Source organism: Trichophyton verrucosum, assembly GCF_000151505.1.
Source record: "Trichophyton verrucosum HKI 0517 chromosome Unknown contig00084_1.f1.exp, whole genome shotgun sequence".
NCBI classification, from domain to species: domain Eukaryota; kingdom Fungi; phylum Ascomycota; class Eurotiomycetes; order Onygenales; family Arthrodermataceae; genus Trichophyton; species Trichophyton verrucosum.
This window is the reverse complement of record NW_003315585.1, coordinates 99,959-119,636: the sequence shown is the minus strand read 5'-3', so window position 1 is coordinate 119,636 and position 19,678 is coordinate 99,959. Positions and strand designations below refer to the sequence as shown.

General features: G+C 49.5%; 9 protein-coding genes across 9 annotated transcripts; 4 read left to right on the top strand and 5 right to left on the bottom strand.

Annotated features, from left to right (window-relative positions):
- Positions 1-840: 840 nt before the first annotated feature.
- Positions 841-4,690, bottom strand: TRV_00894 (PH domain protein; the record flags this gene model as incomplete). Its single annotated transcript, XM_003024927.1, has 3 exons — positions 841-4,128; positions 4,185-4,342; positions 4,411-4,690. The coding sequence occupies 3 exons, from the start codon at positions 4,688-4,690 to the stop codon at positions 841-843; spliced, it is 3,726 nt and encodes a 1,241-aa protein (XP_003024973.1).
- Positions 4,691-7,244: 2,554 nt separating this feature from the next.
- Positions 7,245-7,514, bottom strand: TRV_00893 (uncharacterized protein; the record flags this gene model as incomplete). The annotated part of the gene is made up of 1 exon (XM_003024926.1): positions 7,245-7,514. The coding sequence occupies one exon, from the start codon at positions 7,512-7,514 to the stop codon at positions 7,245-7,247; it is 270 nt and encodes an 89-aa protein (XP_003024972.1).
- A 315-nt stretch (positions 7,515-7,829) lies between these two features.
- Positions 7,830-9,593, bottom strand: TRV_00892 (C2H2 transcription factor (TFIIIA), putative; the record flags this gene model as incomplete). Its single annotated transcript, XM_003024925.1, has 1 exon — positions 7,830-9,593. The coding sequence occupies one exon, from the start codon at positions 9,591-9,593 to the stop codon at positions 7,830-7,832; it is 1,764 nt and encodes a 587-aa protein (XP_003024971.1).
- A 56-nt stretch (positions 9,594-9,649) lies between these two features.
- Positions 9,650-10,578, top strand: TRV_00891 (uncharacterized protein; the record flags this gene model as incomplete). The annotated part of the gene is made up of 4 exons (XM_003024924.1): positions 9,650-9,764; positions 9,934-10,027; positions 10,092-10,331; positions 10,443-10,578. 4 exons carry the CDS (start codon positions 9,650-9,652, stop codon positions 10,576-10,578), a joined length of 585 nt encoding a protein of 194 aa, XP_003024970.1.
- A 1,764-nt stretch (positions 10,579-12,342) lies between these two features.
- On the top strand, positions 12,343-13,032 carry TRV_00890 (uncharacterized protein; the record flags this gene model as incomplete). Its single annotated transcript, XM_003024923.1, has 1 exon — positions 12,343-13,032. One exon carries the CDS (start codon positions 12,343-12,345, stop codon positions 13,030-13,032), a length of 690 nt encoding a protein of 229 aa, XP_003024969.1.
- A 1,200-nt stretch (positions 13,033-14,232) lies between these two features.
- On the top strand, positions 14,233-15,699 carry TRV_00889 (MFS monocarboxylate transporter, putative; the record flags this gene model as incomplete). Its single annotated transcript, XM_003024922.1, has 3 exons — positions 14,233-14,438; positions 14,504-15,595; positions 15,636-15,699. The coding sequence occupies 3 exons, from the start codon at positions 14,233-14,235 to the stop codon at positions 15,697-15,699; spliced, it is 1,362 nt and encodes a 453-aa protein (XP_003024968.1).
- Positions 15,700-15,924: 225 nt separating this feature from the next.
- TRV_00888 (uncharacterized protein) lies at positions 15,925-16,745 on the bottom strand (the record flags this gene model as incomplete). The annotated part of the gene is made up of 3 exons (XM_003024921.1): positions 15,925-16,060; positions 16,211-16,391; positions 16,577-16,745. 3 exons carry the CDS (start codon positions 16,743-16,745, stop codon positions 15,925-15,927), a joined length of 486 nt encoding a protein of 161 aa, XP_003024967.1.
- A 596-nt stretch (positions 16,746-17,341) lies between these two features.
- On the top strand, positions 17,342-18,829 carry TRV_00887 (uncharacterized protein; the record flags this gene model as incomplete). The annotated part of the gene is made up of 2 exons (XM_003024920.1): positions 17,342-18,144; positions 18,229-18,829. The coding sequence occupies 2 exons, from the start codon at positions 17,342-17,344 to the stop codon at positions 18,827-18,829; spliced, it is 1,404 nt and encodes a 467-aa protein (XP_003024966.1).
- A 594-nt stretch (positions 18,830-19,423) lies between these two features.
- TRV_00886 (uncharacterized protein) lies at positions 19,424-19,669 on the bottom strand (the record flags this gene model as incomplete). The annotated part of the gene is made up of 1 exon (XM_003024919.1): positions 19,424-19,669. One exon carries the CDS (start codon positions 19,667-19,669, stop codon positions 19,424-19,426), a length of 246 nt encoding a protein of 81 aa, XP_003024965.1.
- Between the last annotated feature and the right edge of the window lie 9 nt (positions 19,670-19,678).

Genomic DNA, 19,678 nt, shown 5'->3' with positions numbered 1-19,678 from the left:
CCTTCTTACATATATGATCTACGTAGGGGTGGCGTCATTTGAGTCGAATCTTTAGAGCAAAAAAACTTTTGATACGCTTATTCGACAGATGGTTCAGTCAGGAGAGGAGAAAAGGCTGATACAATTGAAATCAGTGTCCCAAACACTATATCTAGTAATAACCCTTGCTTTCCGTAGACCTTCCCTGATGCCATTTTTGTTTTGCATGATGAAAAATCTAACAGTAAGCAATCTATCACTGATTCCAGTTCCCATTTCAAAACGAATGCAATGCAATGCGTATCGTGGCGTATGTACTACTTATCATAGTGATGCATGCATGAGCTGCGAGGAAGCATAAGATTTGGGGAGGTAAAAACGCACAAATACAATAAATAGACCAAACTCCTAATGCATAACTAGAAAGGAAACATAATGACCAGATAGGTAGACAGAGGTGAGCGTTGATATGAGGGATTCAGGATAACCGAGATCTAAATGGTGAACAAAGCGGACAAAGAAAAGAAACGTTACGTACCAGGTCAAGGTGATGGGTGATGTGTACTTGAGAGTAAAAAAAATGACGACGAGAAGGAAGTTCCAAAATGAGGATCTGGTTAGAAAAGGACAAGTAACGAAGGATGAGTAGACAAATGGATATGATTGGAAAATGGAGATGCGGTCATGGTCATTATCGACAAGAGGAAACAAAAAATGAAGGGCAATAACTGTGGAAAATGGCAAGGGGGGTAGGCTTCTAAGTTACTGGGACAGTGTAATGGACGAAAATGGACGAAAATGAGATAGGGTCGAAATAGAAAAGAAAAGAGAGGGAAGAAAACAGTAGTTCATGAGTTCAGGCTATGCATGGTACTGAGGCTGCCATTGCTGACCCTGAGGTGGCGCATAATAGCCTGCCTGTGGTGGCTGTTGTGGTTGCTGTTGAGGGAGATATGGGAATTGCATGGATGCAGCATATCCAGGAGGTGTACCCAAGGGCTGCTGGAATTGCTGCTGCAGTTGGAACTGAGCCTGGGCCTGTGCCTGAGCCTGGGCCTGTGCCTGAGCCTGGGCCTGTGCCTGAGCCTGGGCCTGTGCCTGAGCTTGAGCCTGTGCTTGTACTTGTGCCTGGTACTGTCGCTGGGCAATGGCCTGTTGTACTGCTTGTCCACTAAAACCATCCTTCATAGCTTTCCTCTCACGCTCCCGGGCATCAATAGTGCTGACAAGTCCGGATCCAAATTGTGGGCTCTGGTTATTATTCAAGTTAAGGAATGAAGATCCGGTCACACGAGCTACATGCTCTTGCTCTCGAGCAGAGAGATGACCAGAAATATCTGGTTGAGCTAACATTCGGTTAGCACCCCGCGAAGAAGGACGAGCAGGAGCATCAAGCGGTCCGAGAATGACACTGGCACCACGAGAAGATGGCCGGGCGGGAACGTCAAGTATGGTATTTGCACCGCGAGACGAAGGGCGGGCTGGCATATCTAGCATGACGCTTGGGCCTCGAGAGTGTGGACGCTGAGGAAGATGAGTGGCGGATGATTGGTGGCGGATATAGGCAGACCAATCTCCTGATGCCGGCCGGGGTGGAGGGGGTGTAGCTCGAGTCGGCATTACTGGAAGATGGATCTGTGATCTGGAAGCGCGGTCGTGAACGAACTGTTCTGCTGAGATACTCGTCGGGCCGGGGGTCACAGGGCCACTATCTTGGACCATACCTGGCTGCCAGAGAACGCTGCGGCGGCGTCCACGTTCCTGCGTGGGCGGTGGTGGAGACGGAGACTCGTTTGATTCCTGGTTGAGGTGCTCAAGTAGACGACCAGTCGAAAGTCTTCTGCCTCTTGTTGCGAGGGTACCTTCAGAAGGGTTACGCTGATGAGAAGAAGACAGAAGTAGCATAGTATCAGACGTGCTGGGTCGTCTTGCGGTAGGTTTATAGGTATGTGTGGGCCCAAAGTCGACTTCTGGAATATCAGAGCTCACTTCCACAGGAGTAACAGCAGGATGCTTATAACGAGCGTCACCTATGACAAGATCATCCGTCTTTGGCATAGCGTCGCCAACGACCTTCATCTTTCCCATCCTGGGTTTCTGAACAGACTGGATAGACCGGACTGATGCGGAAGATTTATGCGAGCTTGCGTATGATGGAGCCACAATTGAGCTGCCATCATCTTGAATAGCGGGCTCTTGTTTGAATGTATACTTCGGCTGGGGTGGTGGGGGAGGCGAAGGCGAGCGCGGCCGCCGTATAATTCTGTCTAGAGCATCCATATCGATGTTATCTCTCAGGCTTCCCAGGGTAGACGCTGTCCTCACACTCGCCGTCTCCGCGATAGGAGTTTCTGTCGCAACAGGTTTGCGAGCAATTGGCTTATGCAATGGTGGGTTTTGAGTGCCATCCTGCTGCTTTATCGGAGACCGTCCTTCAGTTGGTGTACCAGTAAGGTTGGTATCGACTCCGACGTTTACGTTGCTTGTAGTATCGCTAGGCGTTATAGGGCTCCCCTGAGAGTAATTCGAGCTAGACGCACCAATGCTGTTAAGGCGGTTAAGCGTTGGACCTCGGGGATCAGCTCGTTGCCCCGTTCCTCTATCGGTCTCATTATTATTATTATTATCCTTGGCTGCGTTCCAAGCAGCGGTAGCACCCGCGACTGCGAGGCCATGTGCGTTGCCATTTTTCTTATTCATGTCCACCAACTGATCTAGCGTACCAACCGACATACGGTTCGCAGCATGGCCAATCTCTGGAGATGGCTGGGGTTTGAACTGAGGCGTCCCCCGAGGATCATGCGAGAAAGCAGGTGATACTGGCACACCCTGCGGGGGTGGGTTAGGCTCCAAGCTCTGTATAATTTCCAGACGGTCAACAGGGCGATTGTTGTCCATGTAAGCGCCGCTGTCGGGAGAGCTGCGGCTATCGGTTCCATCAATTTCTGAGGGTCCATCTGCTTGAGGGAGTTCTGGGGGTGGTGTGGGTGGGTGTTCTGGAATGTCTTCTCCGATATGGTTCTCGAAAAATGGCGGACTACGGCGGCCACGGCGGGCAGATGGAAGACCAGTATTATCAGACTCTGAGCGGGTATGGGATATTCCAGGTTTTGTTGGTGAGTTGGAAGCCACAGTATCGGACGAGCTATTAGGCTCGCCATTCCTCGGCCCAACTGTCGCACTACCAAAACGCACCGTGCCGGTACGTTGAGGTAGGCTGCTGCGTTTCCCGCTACGATGGCCTGATACACTGCTAGTCCTACTACTGCCAGCATTTGACGTCATTCGACGTGATGTTGCATCCTTCAGCTGCTTTCTCCATTCTCGGGCGCTCCAACTGTCACTCCCCTGAGTATGAATGAGTGCGGAGACATCAAGGATATCAAGGTACCCCCTGCGCTTATTACTAGGCATAGCAAACATCAAGCTGTTGGGGCTAACAGTATCAGCCAGCAAACGATTAGGGCGCCCGTAAAGACGGAAAGCATCATAGGCCGGGAATAACCAGCGAATCATTGTTTCGAATCCGGAGACGGCATTGTGCATTTCTGGGAGCACAAAGACGAAGCCCTCCGATGTGTTCTCTCCAATGGTGACCAGACCTTCGACCTTAACAAGCGTGGACTGGTCTACGAGGGGCCGGGCCTGTGGATATATGGCGTACGCAGAGTAAGCGTCGGAAATGGTCGCGATGGGGGCTACCTTCTTGCTAGTCTTCCTTGTCTCGTAGAATTTGATGTTCCCTTTGGGAGGTGTGGGTGCTCGATCGTAAGCGGATTTCTTCTTAAGAGAGCGGTTGTACAGTTGCATCTCTTTCTCTCCCGGAGGAGAGATGACGCACCAACATCTTCTCCAGGGCGTACCAGCACCAAATCGAACTCTGGCCCAATCCTCATATTTGAAAGTTGTCTTCTCAAGGACAAGTTTTATTCCGTTGAGATACTTGCCCTTACCAGCAATAAGGGCGCCGGTGTAAGATTCATGGAGAAGCGAGTTTTCGAATACAGTCAATCGCATTGCGGCCGTCCACTGAGTGAGAGAATGCAATGAATCAAAATGGAGAAGATACCTATTCTTCCCCGCCGTGCTGATGCTGACAACATTCTGTAGGGGCTGATTGGTTTCATTGTTGGTAGGGAGTGTTTCCATCTACTAGCCCGTTAGCCGGTCATTCCCGGTTGAGTAATAGGAAGTAAACATCTCACCATTTTGATAGTAGCATCAGCCAAATTGATGAAGCTGGGAGATGCATTTGCCTGTCCCCCGGCCGTATCTAGTGCAGATGCGTTCCAAATTGAAAGCACTGTTCCGACCAGCTGTCCAAAGCACTCCACCCACTGCCTATCAGTGCATGCGCGTCCTTCTATAGGGAGGAATTAGTATATCAGGCCTTTATAATTGGGGTGAGGGAGGGGAAGGTGAAAAGCATACGGGTATCCAAATCATTAAGCTTCAGGAAATATCCCTCTTGGTATAGCTTGTTTGCCTGGTTATTCAAGTAGGCGAAGACAGGCTCCAGCTCCGGGACAACGAGGGGCTCTGCATCATATGGAGGCGAGGAAGGCGCTGTCTGGCTCTCGCTCTGGCTTTGGCTCTGACTCTGACTTTGACTCTGGCTCTGGCTTTGATTCCGGTCATCACTCTCACTCTGTGCGGACTTCTGAGCCCAGAGAGAGGCTATAGGCCTGCTTAACCTGCGTGTGCGTCTCATGAACGGGGAGGTAGATGTCTGTTGCTCCTGATCCGGAGCCGGTCCAGCCCCAGCTGCTGGGGGCTTGTTCGAGGGTGCTTGGGCTAAGGCTCCAGGAAGGTCTGGCGAGGAGAAGGACACTGATGCTGCAGCAGTTTTACCCTTCGGGCCATCGGGACGAGAGGAAAGAAACGACGGGACTATGAAGGGAGTTAGCTGGCTGCCAGAAGAATGTGGTATCTGGGTGGCCTTGGCCGAGCAGAGCGAAAATAGTACAACCGACCTCTTAAGCGCCCCATGGTGTGAGCAATTGAAAGTCCGCGGTGAGGTAAGAACCTTTCTAGCGAGCAAGAGAGCCGCCCGGCGTGGCAACTGAAAACTGCCAGAAGAGGTGGTGTCTATGGGCTTCGTTCAGCAGCCATGTGTAAATAAAAGCGAAGAGGGAAGCGGGCGGTTAGGACGGGGAGTTGTGGAAGCGCCGGGAGAGAAGAGAGCTCGAGAGATAACTAATTTCTCCCACGACTTGCGACGAAACAGACGAAGCAGCAGCAGCAGGAGGAGGAGAGAGAGGTCTCCTCCGGGCAGGATAGGAGGTGAGAGGGCCAAAAGGGCGCTGTGGAAAGGGCTCGTTGGTCTGGTGCTCTGTGTCTACAGGAGAGTGTGATCCATGGCGCAGCCGGAGTTAGTTATTTTGACAGCAAGCAGCGCAGGCCCAGGTGATGACGGTAAAATAATAGTTAAACTAGCGCTTGAGCTTAAGTAAATAAGGTCGCAGCGAGCTCTTGAGCCTAGCGTCGGCTGATCCAAGCCAGCGTCGGTCGGGGCGGTTGGGTTGCTTGAGGCCGAGAGATGGAGGTTGGTGAAAAGTGGAAGAAGAAGAAGAAGATGAAGATGAAGATGAGGTTTGGAGGAGTGGCCGAAAAGGGAAGACAGCCCAGACTGGCCTCAAAAGTCGCCCGTCACGCCCAACCCAGCGCCGGCCGCACCGCAGACCAACCCTGTATTACAGGCAGGATACACTTGACGCCGTGCAGCTGAGCCGGCCGAATTACGCTTCTGGCTCCGCAGGACGAGCGAGGATACGGGGCCCTTGCCTTGTCAGCTTCTTAACGCCTGTCCGGGGGCGCGCGCGAGAGAGGCAGCGAGAGGGTCTCTTCCTCCGCTGGTTCCGCCGCCGCCTCCACCGCCAGCCACACTCTCGTTCACACTATAAGTGCTAAGGAGAGTACAGGGCTAGCAGCAGCGCAGGGCGAGCAAGGTAGGTCGCCTGGGCGCCCTCGCTCTGCTCTGCCTCTTCCCTTGGTCCCGCAGGCGCTAACTCTGATAACTAACCTATAAGTACAGACTCCGTACATATGCTGATATGCTGGCTTAACTACAAAACTCAATCATCACCTGGGAGGAAAAAGGAAAGAAACACACGCAGGTCAAGGTCAAGGTCAAGCGAGAATGATATCTTCTTAGCTAGGACGGCGAGCAGAAACCATGTCTCAGACCGCGCTCAACAGCACCCTGACCCGGAACAGCGTCGTACAGCTCGCAGTCAGACAAGGAAAAGAAAAGAAGAATAAGAAAATTGCCCAAAGACGGATAGGGAGCACCGCCCGCTCTGGCATCGCAACCAGCTCTGGCGCTGGCACTGGCGCTGCACCGAACGAGTTCATGGCATGATTGTCGAACTGGCCCTCCCTTCCCCCCTGCACTGCGTTCTCTGGCTGGGTCAAGGGGGCGGACGGCTCTCACCTCTGATTGACTGCTCCGTACGAGGGAGAATTAAAGATGGCAACCCTGAGAGCGAGTTTTCTTGCTCAATACTCCGTACTTCATGACGAGAAAGCCACCTATCCACTTTATATATAAGTCTAAAGCGCCCAGTTGGTTAGCGTGCTAGTTAAGAGTGCGCTGGCTGGTCCACCTTTTCCCCAGCGCCTCCAGCCCTTCTCCGGGTTGAAACACCTGATCCTTCCATATTCCATAGTATTCCACATCGGTGGTGTGTGCCATAAATATCACACACACGCACACACACACACACATCCATGGCATGTGGGAAGGCGTGCGATCGCGAGCCTGGTGACGCGTTCTCAACTCTGCTCTGTCTATGGATTATCTCCCTGTGCGCTTTTGGCCCAACTCCCGCCTAGACCGCCGGTTTAACCAGCAATTGGACTGGATCTGACAGACCCGGCCTTAGTGAACTAACTCCAGATGGAGCTTAGCAGCCAATTGCCATCAGGGTATCCATACCCATGCTCGAGCAGGGTCCGACCCCGTCCGGCCAAAGAGCTCAACGTTGTGCTCGATGGGGATGACATTGGCTAACCAGTGTTATACAGGCGGATGCATGTGCGACAGCCGTCGATGCAAATCGCGTGGAATTTGTCTTCGTACCAGTTGAAATGTCGTCCCGAAAGGGCTAGAATGCGATACGTTCGATCGACGCTCTCTCCCTCTCTCTCTCCCTCTCTCCCTGGTCGAATGGCCTTCCCCACGGCCCAAAGGCCAACTGGATGGGGAAAAACGGAGGGGTCGAAACAAAGACGAAACGTCGGTGAAGAGTTTGTGCAGATAACTATCATGATATGACAAAGACGGCGGAGTACGCAAGAAAGATACAAGAGCTATGATGATGATCTTTTAGCATTTCATTGTCGGTGCTGATTACGTAGGTAATCTCTCCTTGTGGCTTCTCGATGTCGATCCTTGTGGCATCGGTCGGTACCAACACGATGGAAGAAGCAAAGACGAGATCTTCAACCTTACAATCAATATTAATAAGGAATCGAGTAACCAAGGGAAGCAAGGAAGCAAGGAAGAAAGCAAACAATTGATCGGCTGTTTGCATCGTGGCAACTGCAAGAATGATGACAGACCGATACGCTGCTATCTCTTTCCATTGAACGAACCCATTGAATCATAGTCATTATTCGCTTTATTCATTTCTCATTATATCGCCATTATATATAAGGACAAAACCTTCTTCTATCGATCAGCCTTCCGAGCTAGGCCAGGCTCCTCCTTGACAACAAAGCATAGCATGCGACTATACCGTACGGAGTATTATTACATGGGTTGGACGGGACAGGTCCCCAGAGATATATACACCCCGTACTTGGGGGAGGGTGGACTCGCGTAGCCGATATACGGAGTACTGTTTCTCTCACGACTCCAGGCAAGTGTACGTCAGAAGCGGGTCAACAAGGTCGCCCAACCCGCCTGAACGATCGTCCTTGCCCCGTTCCTGGACATCGTCGTGGCTTGCCATGATCTCATCGACACTAGCATCGGGTCGCAAATATGTATATCTGCCCTCCAGATCGTCGATAAGGCCGCTGCTGCCACTACCACCACCACCAGTAGTAGCGCCAATCTCGTCGACGCCCATCCCAATCGTGTCCATCTCATACTGGAATGAAGGTCTGTCAAAGCTCTCGTTCCCGCCCTGCATGGCTCGCTGCATAAAAAGAAGCTGGATTTCATTCTCATCCATTCCGTGTTTTGCGTCCATGTGCAGCCAGAGATCATAGTCCCGGTAGAATCTATGCTCGCACTCAGCTAGTAGACACGGTATATGCCGATTACCTGACTCCTCAGCGTACCCTTGGCCTGTAAGCAGAGCGACGTTAGATGGGCCAGTACGCTTTGACCCAGATTCCAATGTGTTGGTAGCCGTAAGAGTACCAGCTCTGGCCTTCCTCTCGGCCCTCGCATTCCGAAATCCCATATGTGCTGTCCTCACATGTTCTTCCAGAGCAAGCTTACTTCCATACCTCTTCCCGCAAGCATCCATCCCATTCCACCCGCCCACTTTCTTAGACGTGGAGAGGTCGGTCTCGCCGCAGGCAAAGCGCTTCTCGCCCTCGTGCACCGTCTTGACATGGACGTTGAGATTGCCTTTTTTCGTAAAACTGCGTTCACACCCTGGGTGCTGACAGGGATAGGTCCGACGATCCTCCACAGACACTGTCCCATGAGAAATCTCCATGTGCCGACGTAGGGCCTTTGCCGACGAGCATATATGGGCACAGCTAGGACAGGTCGGAGGATGTACGGAGCGCATGTGTGATTGTAGCAGGGCATAGGTTGCGAAGTTATATGCCTTTCCCTCTCCCGTTCCTTCTTCATTCCCTGCATTGCCAATGCACTCCGTGCAAGTAAACCGTGCCTCTCCATGTACCCTGCTTTCGTGGGCCTTCAGGTGGCCTGCCGTATCAAATGCAGCAGTACAAGTCTCACCTGAATCAAGTGTAGCTTGGCAGGGAAACGGCCTCTTCTTCAGGTGAGCGGTCATGACATGCTTCAACAAAGTGGAATGTTTCCTGAATGACTCTCCGCACTGTTTCCCACTCCCTTCTGCTATTTCAGTGCATGTGTATTTATCCCGCCCTTCATGGGCTGCAAGGTGCCTCCTAAGCCTTGACCCTGTAGCGAACGCCTTTCCGCACCCTTCACGCTCACATACATAGTCTCTTATAAGGGTATGCGCGCTCTTGATATGATGATTGAGATGAGAGGCTCGAAGAAAGCTCTTTTCGCATCCTTCGTAGGTACAGGCGAAGATCCGGTCGTTGGTATGCGAACGTATATGCTCAGTAAGCCGCGCCGGGCGGTTGAAAGCCTTGTCACAGCCGGAGTAAGGACAGAGGTGAGTCTTCAGCTCAGATGGGTATTTCGAGGAAGCAGGTGAAAAGGGCGTCAATGGTGTCGCATGCAGTTCATCATCCGAGCATACCATCTCGTCAACGACGGAAGAGGAATCACAATTGGCGTCGGAATCGTGTATTTCATCTTGGCCTGACAGCGTTAACGGTTGAATTCCACAGCCATAATGCGGCGGTGGTAGCATACCTGCCGGTTCAGATAGATGTATCCTCTTCAGCTGCCTCCGAGCTTCCTCGGCTGCCTTTCGTTTGGTTGCGGTCATTATGGATTGTCTCAAAACGCAGGCATTTCCACCGTGAAGATAGCTAGAAACACAGCATGGCAGAGACCATACGCCCAGCTAAGTTCATCAGAACCAGAAATAAGCCTCCTTTCCTCAAGAAGGCCCCCAAGCCGGACGTTGTAGCGTTGATGGTTTTGGCTTCTTCGCTTTGTGTGTTTTTCTCGTTCTATCAAAAATTGATTTAAGGTGTTGAAATCTTGGCATGCCAAGCATTTTTATTTTTTTTCCCATCTTCTTCCTCTCGACGTCGCAGAAAGGGAGAAACACCATCAACACCGCGCGCAAGGAAAGGATCGCACAGTCCAAGCTATATAAATAGCTCGTTTGTACTTCTCGCATCCATATTTTCCTGCTGATACCTTCAAGATGTCTGACTTTGGCGGAGATGACCATGACGACCGCGAGGAGACTGGGTAAGCCAACCCCATCAACCCTATCGCAAATTTCATGCGCGGACCCGGGCTAATACCTCCCTAGCCTCGACTATGAGCCAGCTGAAGACTTCTATGATGATACTGCGGTTGATGACTATGCGGTGGATGACCAGCAAGAAGAAGGTTATGCGGTGCTGAACGGTGATGGACAGCCTGTCACTACCAACGGAGAGAACGGCGACCCAAATGCCTCCTCTGGCCAGGGACAAGGGAAAACAATACTGCAGCAACGTGAGAAGAAAGTTGCCAATGATCAGCGGACAACAACACCATACATGACCAAGTATGAACGGGCCAGAGTACTAGGCACCCGTGCGCTACAGATTAGGTGAGCTACTGAAGCTCTAGGGAAAAGCGCCTCTTGGTAAATTACTTACTAATGCACGGTGAACAGCATGAATGCTCCTATCCTTGTCGATTTGGAGGGCGAGACCGATCCACTCCAAATTGCTCTTAAAGAGCTCAATCAGAAGAAAATCCCACTAATTATCAGGAGGTATCTTCCAGACGGATGGTTAGTACTTCCATAGGATATCATCCAAATGATGTCGATCTAACATCATTTCTAGGTACGAGGACTGGACATGTGAAGAACTTCTCTGAAGTTGCCGTGGCTATCTCCTGTGTGTACTCATGCTAGTCTAATACCTCAAGCAATGTAACTTGAGACTAGCAGTTTTTGCTCTTTTGCATAGCGTATGGGGTTCGGTTTTCTCTCAGATTTTTCTTCCTGTTTTTCCTTAACTTGTCAGTATAAACTAGGAAAATGATAGACAGCAAGTTGCAACTCATCTGGACACACTTGCTGGCCTCGCAGCCTCCACCCAGCATTCTGGAAATAGGCAACCAAGGGCAAGCATTCCCTCCCCCTGCTATGACTCACGAGAAAGCCATTGAGAAGATATATCACAGATATATCACAGGAGGCGCATATGCATGTGCCAAAAGAACAGAATAGCCAGGGGTTCAGTGGATTAGACATGCCATTTAGCAGGGGGTAATGTATTATAGCCCCCTCCCCCTCACCACACATAAATAGACGAGCTTTTCTCTCTTTCTAGGGAGTTTATACAGCATAACAGATTTGAGAGCAGAAAGAATAACAAGTATTTACACCTAACACAAAGTACTGAATGCCCTCCCGACTTTATTGACATCTCCCTTCTAAGCTAACAGTTTGTTGACAACACCATGTGTGTATATATACGCTTCACATATTCCCTCATGATATGCCGTGCGGATCCCAAGCACCTGTTTGAAAATTGCAAACGAGTGGGCTACTTTGAAGGTGATATCGGCACTGATGGACTGCCTGTCCCCGACCCATGTCCGAACCCAAAGACGGGAGTTGGTCGAGCACGAATGTATGCCGAAGCAACTCATGATCCTGACATGGGCTTTGGAGCTCGAGTAGACGCAAAGACGTCCATGTAACTTGCCTGAAGTGCCTACAGCTGGGGCTTTACATTCAAAGAGCGACGGCTCAGCAGCCCTAAAGGAATACCTTCAACTTGCACAAGTTGTGATTTTTAACTCCTCAGATGTCAATTTCAATTCCCAGCCTATCATATTTTTAATTTTATTTATAAAAATAAAAGCCCACGATATAAATATTACATTATATTTTTAGATTAATTAATTAGCAATCCTCTTGATTGAGAAATAAGGGAAAAAAAAAAGAATTGATACGACCACGATGCGATTCGAACGCACATCCTTCGGAGGTATACACCCTTGCTTTCAAGGAGAACCGAAATCCGACGCCCTAACCATTAGGCCACGCGGCCCCTTGTATAAACAAGAAATCCTAATTACTTAGTTAATCCTCTTTCCCAATATGTTAATTATCCACATATTCATAAGCACCCTAATATAATAATAGAACTAATCCATATTGATATATACGGAGTAAATACAGTATTTTTATTCTATGGCTTGGTACAACACGGCTATTTGCCAATATCCAATAGGAACACAACGAGAGAGAGCCATATATTGATGAATCTAGGAATAGGTTCTTCTCGTGTATGTTTGAATGCTAGTTATGCCCATTGGATATTAGTCTGAGACTTAATAATGGAATGGGTAAACCAGATTTGCATAGTAACTGATATCTCAAGACCGCCGTATACATAGGTAACTTAACTGTGGGCCAGGGCCCTGCAAGAGTCACGTGTCTGTATTGGTGCCTGGACAGTTCTCAGCCATCAAATTGCACAAGATCTCACTATCACCACCATCTGACTACTGTATAACTACTGACTGGCTGCCATTCTTCGTTTATTACTCTCAGCATGGAGAGAATTGCGTTGGAAGCAACTGCCGCCATTGATAAGACCGAAAGGCTGACGGTTATCAAACAGCCCTTCCCTGAGGCTAGACACGAGGTTACTTTTGAGCGGCAGGTATATGAGAGATTGGGAGCACATCCACGAATTGCAAGATATATCCGTCCTCTAAGCCACACATTTGAGATGGAATATTACCAGCTTGGCTGCATAGACCAAGCAAGACATAAAATCGAATCCAAGATACCGTACCTTAAATGGGCCGAGCAGATCGCAGAAGGTCTAGTTTTTGTACACAGCAAGGGCGTCGTCCACTGCGACCTACGGTCGCCCAACATACTGGTCACCGATACGCTCGATGTAGTCCTAGCCGACTTTGCCTCGAGCTCAATGGACGGAGTTAGGGTATCCAATGTGTACAACAAAACTAGATACCGGCCGCCCAGCTTTGATGAGTATAAGTACGAAAGCTACCAATATACCATTCAGGATGACATATTTGCATTTGGTAGTGTGATATACAGCCTCGTTACAGCTGAAGACCCATACAAAGAGCGAACAGATGACGAAGTTATTAAGCTGTATACTGCAGGTACCTTCCCAGATACCTCGGGATGGACTATAGGTGCGGTGACTACCAAGTGCTGGCGTGGTGAATACTCTGATGCAGCTGAAGTGCTTGAAGACATTCGTTAGTAACAATGTGCCACAATGTTTCGACACTCCCTACTGATCCATTTTATTACTTCTCTTTCTAGGACACCTGCGCTTCGAAGCCTCCTTAGAGCAACATTGCCTAGTCTACTTTAGGTTTCCTTTTCGTATCCTTCGGAACATAAGGCCCCCGGACTGGTGTATACTCTTTAACCAGAAGCTATGGAAATTTTTATCATTTTTTATGGGAGCTCGTTGATTTGGCGGGATGGCAAAAATTAAATCGCAGGTAAACAAATCTCCCCCGAATCCTCGGTATGACAAGTAGCTCATGGTATATACGACATATAGAGATATATAGAGGACTGTTGTAGATATCAGGATTCGACACTTCACACTCCGCTTCCAAGTGACGATAACACTGCAAGCATCGACCGCTTAGAACGGGTGCAGATAATTCCTTTTGTAACGGGGATCAACAACCTACGCCGTGATCATATACGCCAGCACGTCTCGACCAAGAAGTAATCTTACGGCATCAGTCATCTTTGAATCACAACCCCCTCGTATTTCTATGCATGGCGTCGAAATCGAATGTCTCAGGGTGTCAGATATCCAGTTAGTTATGAGGTATCTTTCTTTCGGCAGCACCTTCGGCATCACCATGAACTCAATATCCACGCATCAGCAAAACACTGTTAGTACGGAGTAACTCTCCTTTGCAATGTTATATTCGCCTTTCCAAACGCATGACAAACCTGTTCACGAGCGGGACCAACGATATCCCTAGCTTCGAGATTCGGTTCAATTACTAATAAAATCGACGAACAGTTCCGGCCTTGCCGTCACACTGCCGAAGCCAATGCCGCTGCTTTTTCGCCGTTCCTCTTCCCGCCCCACTGGATCCGTCAATGCTGCGGACTTTCCGCCATGCAATAGGAGGAATCACCGCCAATAATGCCGTATACCGCATGGCCTTCCCGTGTGCTTGTCCGGTGCTAAGTGGGCGAAGACCCGACTAAACACCTGTTTCTACAGAGTAGCGTTTGCTGGATTAATCAGGCTCAGCTTTATTCGGTGCCGAACGGCTATTTCACATTTTTTTCAATCGCCTTGTCTCTCCACTCCGTTTCCACTCTCCCGTTTATATATTATCCAAGATGGAATCCCATTATTTGCGCTTGGAGGATACCACGTACTTTCTCCCTTGTTTCTCTATATTCGCCATCCTCATTCGTGAGAATGGTTGATCTTGAGAAGGATGGGAAAGGCCAAACTTCCTCTTTAGGAATCGGGGGTGGAAGCGTTGTAGCTTCTTCCACCACCTTGCCCGGAGAGAATAACGATGTCGACGATGCCGGCTATGCCAACAATGAACACTCTTATGACAGTGGCTGGACCGCGTGGTCCCAAGTCCTAGCCTCCTTTTTCCTCTTCTTTAACACATGGTATGATAGCATCCATAGCTACACGACGCAGGCAAAGAACCTTAAAGGGCTAACATTTCACATAGGGGAGTTGTCACCGCGTTTGGTGTATTCCAAACGTACTATGAACATAACCTGCTTGACCACTTATCACCCTCAACCATTTCCTGGATCGGTTCTACGCAATCTTTCTTGTTGCTCTTTTTTGGAACCATAACCGGCTCCCTATTTGATGCCGGTTATACCAGACAACTCTTGATGGTGGGCTGGGCCTTAATCCCGTTGGGGCTTATGATGACAAGTATAGCCAGTCAATACTGGCAGATATTCCTCGCTCAAGCTATTTGCATGGGCCTCGGATTCGGCAGCGTGTTTGTCCCCTGTGTTGCTGTTTTACCCCAGTACTTCAAGAAACGAAGAGCCATCGCCAACGGGTTAGCTGCTACCGGTAGCGGAATCGGCGGACTTGTCTATCCCATCGTATTCCGACAGATGCAGAAAAGTCTTGGATTTCCATGGGCCACACGAGTGCTAGGCTTTATTGTCTTCGCCACTATGTCCATCTCCGTTTCCCTGTTGAAGATGAGATTCAAACCAGCCGAACGACGCAGCTTGGTCCAACTTTCGGCGTTCCGGGATCCGGTATACTCCCTTTTTTGTGTCTCTCAATTTTGCGGTTTCCTAGGCCTCTACAACATGATGGTATACATTCAGCCCTATGCCATTGATGAAGGAATAATGGGCACCGATCTGGCGTTTTACCTCCTCGCCATACTTAACTCTGCTTCGACATTTGGCCGGATAATTCCAAACTACTTTGTCGACTTCATTGGCCCCTTTAATGTCATGATACCTATGGCATTCTGTTCTGGAATCATAGCCCTTGGCTGGATAGGGGTTCACACCACTGGTAGTATCATAGGCATCGTGATACTATACGGCTTCTTCTCGGGTGCCTTTGTATCCGTCCCTCCGGTAGTTCTAATTAGCATAACCCCTGATCTACGAGATTTCGGCACGCGCCTTGGAATGGCGTTTGTGTTCAACTCTGTTGGTACCCTTGCTGGTACGCCTATTGGAGGCGCTATCATCCATGCATCTGGGAATCAGTATCTGGGCGTACAGCTCCTGGCTGGATCCTGTCTACTGATGTCGGGGATACTCCTTGTTATTGCCAGGTTAGTTAAATCTGGACCGAGAGTGTTTATACATGTCTAGTCAGAAGAAGACGGGCATCAACACCCTTGCAGGATTGGTTAATCTAGTATGGCATGCTAGATGATATTATTCTCCATGTATATTTGGAATTTAAAGAGAGATATGATAAAATACTAATAATGATATAATAATGTTTATAATATTAATCTATCCATGACCCTCCTCCAGGGAAACCCCCCTTTTTTATACTATTCATAACAGTCGTATGCCACTCTCCAGTACACAGTGACATGGTCAACATGCTGGGGTTAATATGTGTAAATCCTGCTATCACAGAAAGCCCCTTGAATCAGGTAACGTCTTCAGGACTCACAAGGAAGTTTTCCCCATTTGGACGAGAGTGCTTTAGATGCACATCACGGCTCAACGGCTTTCGCATGTCAAATGCATCTTCACCCTCTTCTGAGAGCCCCGTGGGGTCGTCACTGTAATAATTCACCACTCGTCTGAACACAGAATACCTAGAGCGCAAGCAAGGTCAGCATAGCAACAGGCAGGTAGCAAGGAAGCTGCCAAACACCCACCCCATGCCCTTGTACATATCAACGGCGACCTTATTCCCCGCCCGCACATACAGATCAACGAACCACGCATTGTTCTTGTCTGAGGCCCGTTCCAGACTCTCCGTCAGCCGTCGTGCGTGGCCCATCCTTCTCCAGGCCGGCGCAACTGTGAGCACTGTGATATGGCCATGCCAGGGGGTGTAGTGCTCCGAATGACGCATGGCCTGTGGTTGCGTTTCAAGCTTGCCCATTACTATATCGGAGACGGTGTAAGTCAGCCAGTCATGCCACGTCTACAGAGGATATCTGTTATTCTTTTCTTTTTGCTCGTTCGTGAGCGAGCGAGCGTTGGGCTGCTGCCAGTGAACAAACGGCCCGCCGTGGGCGTGTCTGGCGCACAAAGGCGGAGGGGAGCGGTCAGGTCGAAAGGAGACGTACTGTAGCCGACTATCTGGCCATCGCGGTCCTCGACGACATTGAAGAGAGACGGCCATTTCATGAGATAGTTGAGGTAGAAGTGCAGGTCGTAGTTCTCGGTCAAGGGATCGAGGTTGGTCAGGTTCAGGCTGAGCAGGTCGCCGGGCGTCATGCGCCGGATCGTGGCCATGGTGAAGTCGAGTCAGCCGGCGGCCACGAAGCAGGCCAGCGAAGAAGCGACAGAGGCCCTGGATGGCGTGCGGTGTCCTTATAGGTTTCAGCTGTTCCCGGAGTGTCCTATATATTTTTATTTTTCAAGCTGCTGCATGGTGATTTGTGGTGGTGGTGGTTTTTCTTCCGGGCGGTTTGGTTATTTTAAAATCTTCCAAGAAACATCCAAGTTAGTCCAGCTAGTTAGTTAATATTCACATTTGCATAGCAACGCCCGCCTGTGCAGGGCCAAACAAGACACGACGAGCTGCTGTCTGCGTGAGAGAGCAGAGTCGGCACTATCCGACCAGGCATATAAGCATAAGGTATTTTGTCTTCGATAACTGCTAGTCATCCTGGCGCTTTTTGCTGCGTCCAAGCGGAAACAGGGGCTAAATATTTCTATTTACCTGGAGCAAGAAAAAAACACTGACCTGGCCAGGAACAGGAGCATAAAGACTTCAAAGCCGCCGGGACATGCCATCTTGATTGATATCCTGGGGAAGACAAGCAGAATATAAGAATATATATATATACTCGTCCTCTGGCATAAGCAGCATAACTAGTTGAGCCAACATGCCTTCTTCTCCCATTTCCCCGAAGCAACATCGCAGACAACCACCGAGCATCGACCTGTCGACGTCTCCAAACGCATTTGCTACGAATTCGAACGGCATATACTCTCCGCAAATAGCCAGAAGCTCTCTCCCGCAGTCTCCAGTGACTCCGCGACAACGGCACCGCATGTCTATCGACAGGACGTCTCGGTACTCTGCCGATTTCACCAACGATATTGACTGCCGGAATGGCGAGGCCAGTCCCATACTGGACGGAGGACTTGGTAGTCTGGCTGACGAGCTTGCAGATGCCTGGGGCGACGATGTAGAAGATATGTCCGGCCTACCAGAAGCAGGCGGCGATGGTGAGGAATATGATGATGACCATCTTGGTGCTCTGAGGAACGGCATGCGGAATGGCCATCATGACGGAGTGAACGGGGAGTTAATTGATTCGATGCATGATCTGGGTATTGGAATGGGATCCAAAGGGTTAAGGAGACAGGACGGTTCAGAGTCTGAATATGAAGGCGGACCACGCCCGTCGAAACCACGACCGAAGTCGATGATAGCGAATAATGCACAACGACATCGCAGATACGAGTCGTCTCTCTACGATGGCTCCGAGTACGGGCCAGACTCTGATATCGAAGAGTGTGCGGATATATCGCCTGCTCTGGAGGCGCGGATGGCTGGAATCGAGCAGCTCGTGCGGTTTGGAAACAGTGAAGCCGAACACCAGAGCAACGAAGTCATGCTGCGTGTTATCCATGGCCTGCGAGATCTAGGCGGGCAGAGTGAGATTGAAAGCGGTGCTTCCAGGTCAGTTATTTTCCCCCGGCACTTCTGCATGGCAATAATCATAATATATACATTGCGAACGCATTGCTAACGTGCTGGCTATAGGCTCATTACTGCACACGCTTCTCTGACCTCCCATCTAACACACCAAACCCGTTCTCTACAAACACTCACCCACCCTCTACTATTCTCACATTTCCCTGTCCTCTCCCCAGACGCCATAGACGGTCTCATTCCCTTGATAGACGATGTCCTACCAAACCTCCCTTTTCCAGTGCAATCCACGACTTCAGTCCCAACATCTACCGCAATACCACACGACTTCTCTCCTTCCCAATGCTCAATCTCAAGCTCAGCCTCAAACAACGCTGCTACAAACCCGCTTCTCTCCCTACAAGCTCTCCTTGCTCAAACATCCGACCTCACACATACATTGCGCACGCTCAGCGATACGTTGCATGAATCCCGCCAATTGACTTCCGCGGCATCTCGGCGACTCAAGTCAGTGCGTGAGCTGGTGTCTGAGATCCGACGGGATGAAGAAGCGCGTGAAGAAGGGACAGCCTGGATTGAGCAAGGGGAATGGGATAAGCGGCTCAGAGAGCGCGAGGCCGGCAGGGTATGCGGGGATGTCGTCAGCGGCTTCGAAGCTGTTTGCGGAGAGTGGAGAGATAGATTATTCGGTACAGAAGTGGTTGTTGCATAGCGGAGGATTTCCTATAGATCTATTCTACCTATCTACTGTTGTCTGTGGTGTTGTTGGTTTTCTTTACTGATGTTGGAATGTCTTTTACACCTTACACCCCTTGTTTTATACTCTTCCTTTCTCTGCTCCCCTTTGTTTTACCATCGCTATCTACTTCTCCTTTGTAAAGTTTTACTATTGATAGAGAGAGATGGATATTCAAGTTGATATCCAGCATAGGCTGGCTTTGACCAGCCAAGGGGTGTTACCACTTGTACTACATACCCCGTTCTGTTTATTTGATCTACCAGTTATTTGTTACGACACTTGACACTGAGAAAATTATTTTTATAAGTTTGTTCCCATTGCAATTTTTACCATAGGAATGTTCAGCTATCTGCCCCTTTCCCATCAATCATATATATCTCCAGTCGAATATTCAGAATCGTAGAGTGGTGGGAAAGCAATGCAACAGAAGAGCAAGAAATACGAACAAGAAGAAAAGAGTTAGAGAAAATGGCAAAAGGGAATCAATTCTTTAGTTTGAGCTGGGGCGAAAAAGGGGAGGGACAGGTAAGATTAAATCCAATAAAATTGAGATGCATGCCACAGACATTAATAAGGAGAGACGGAGAAAAGGCGAGGAAGAAACCAGAACCAGAGGCTTTTTGTTGGACGTAAAATAACATCTGAAGGTGGTTGATGATGGGGTCGAGATGAAGAAAAGTGTGAGAGGTAGAAGAGAAGAAAGAGAGGAATGGAAAAAAATGCAGATGAGATGAGAAGAATAGAGAAATCATAGCCTCCGTTTCTGTCCCATGAGCCATCAACATCAACACGAACCACCATAATCATGATCATGATCATCAA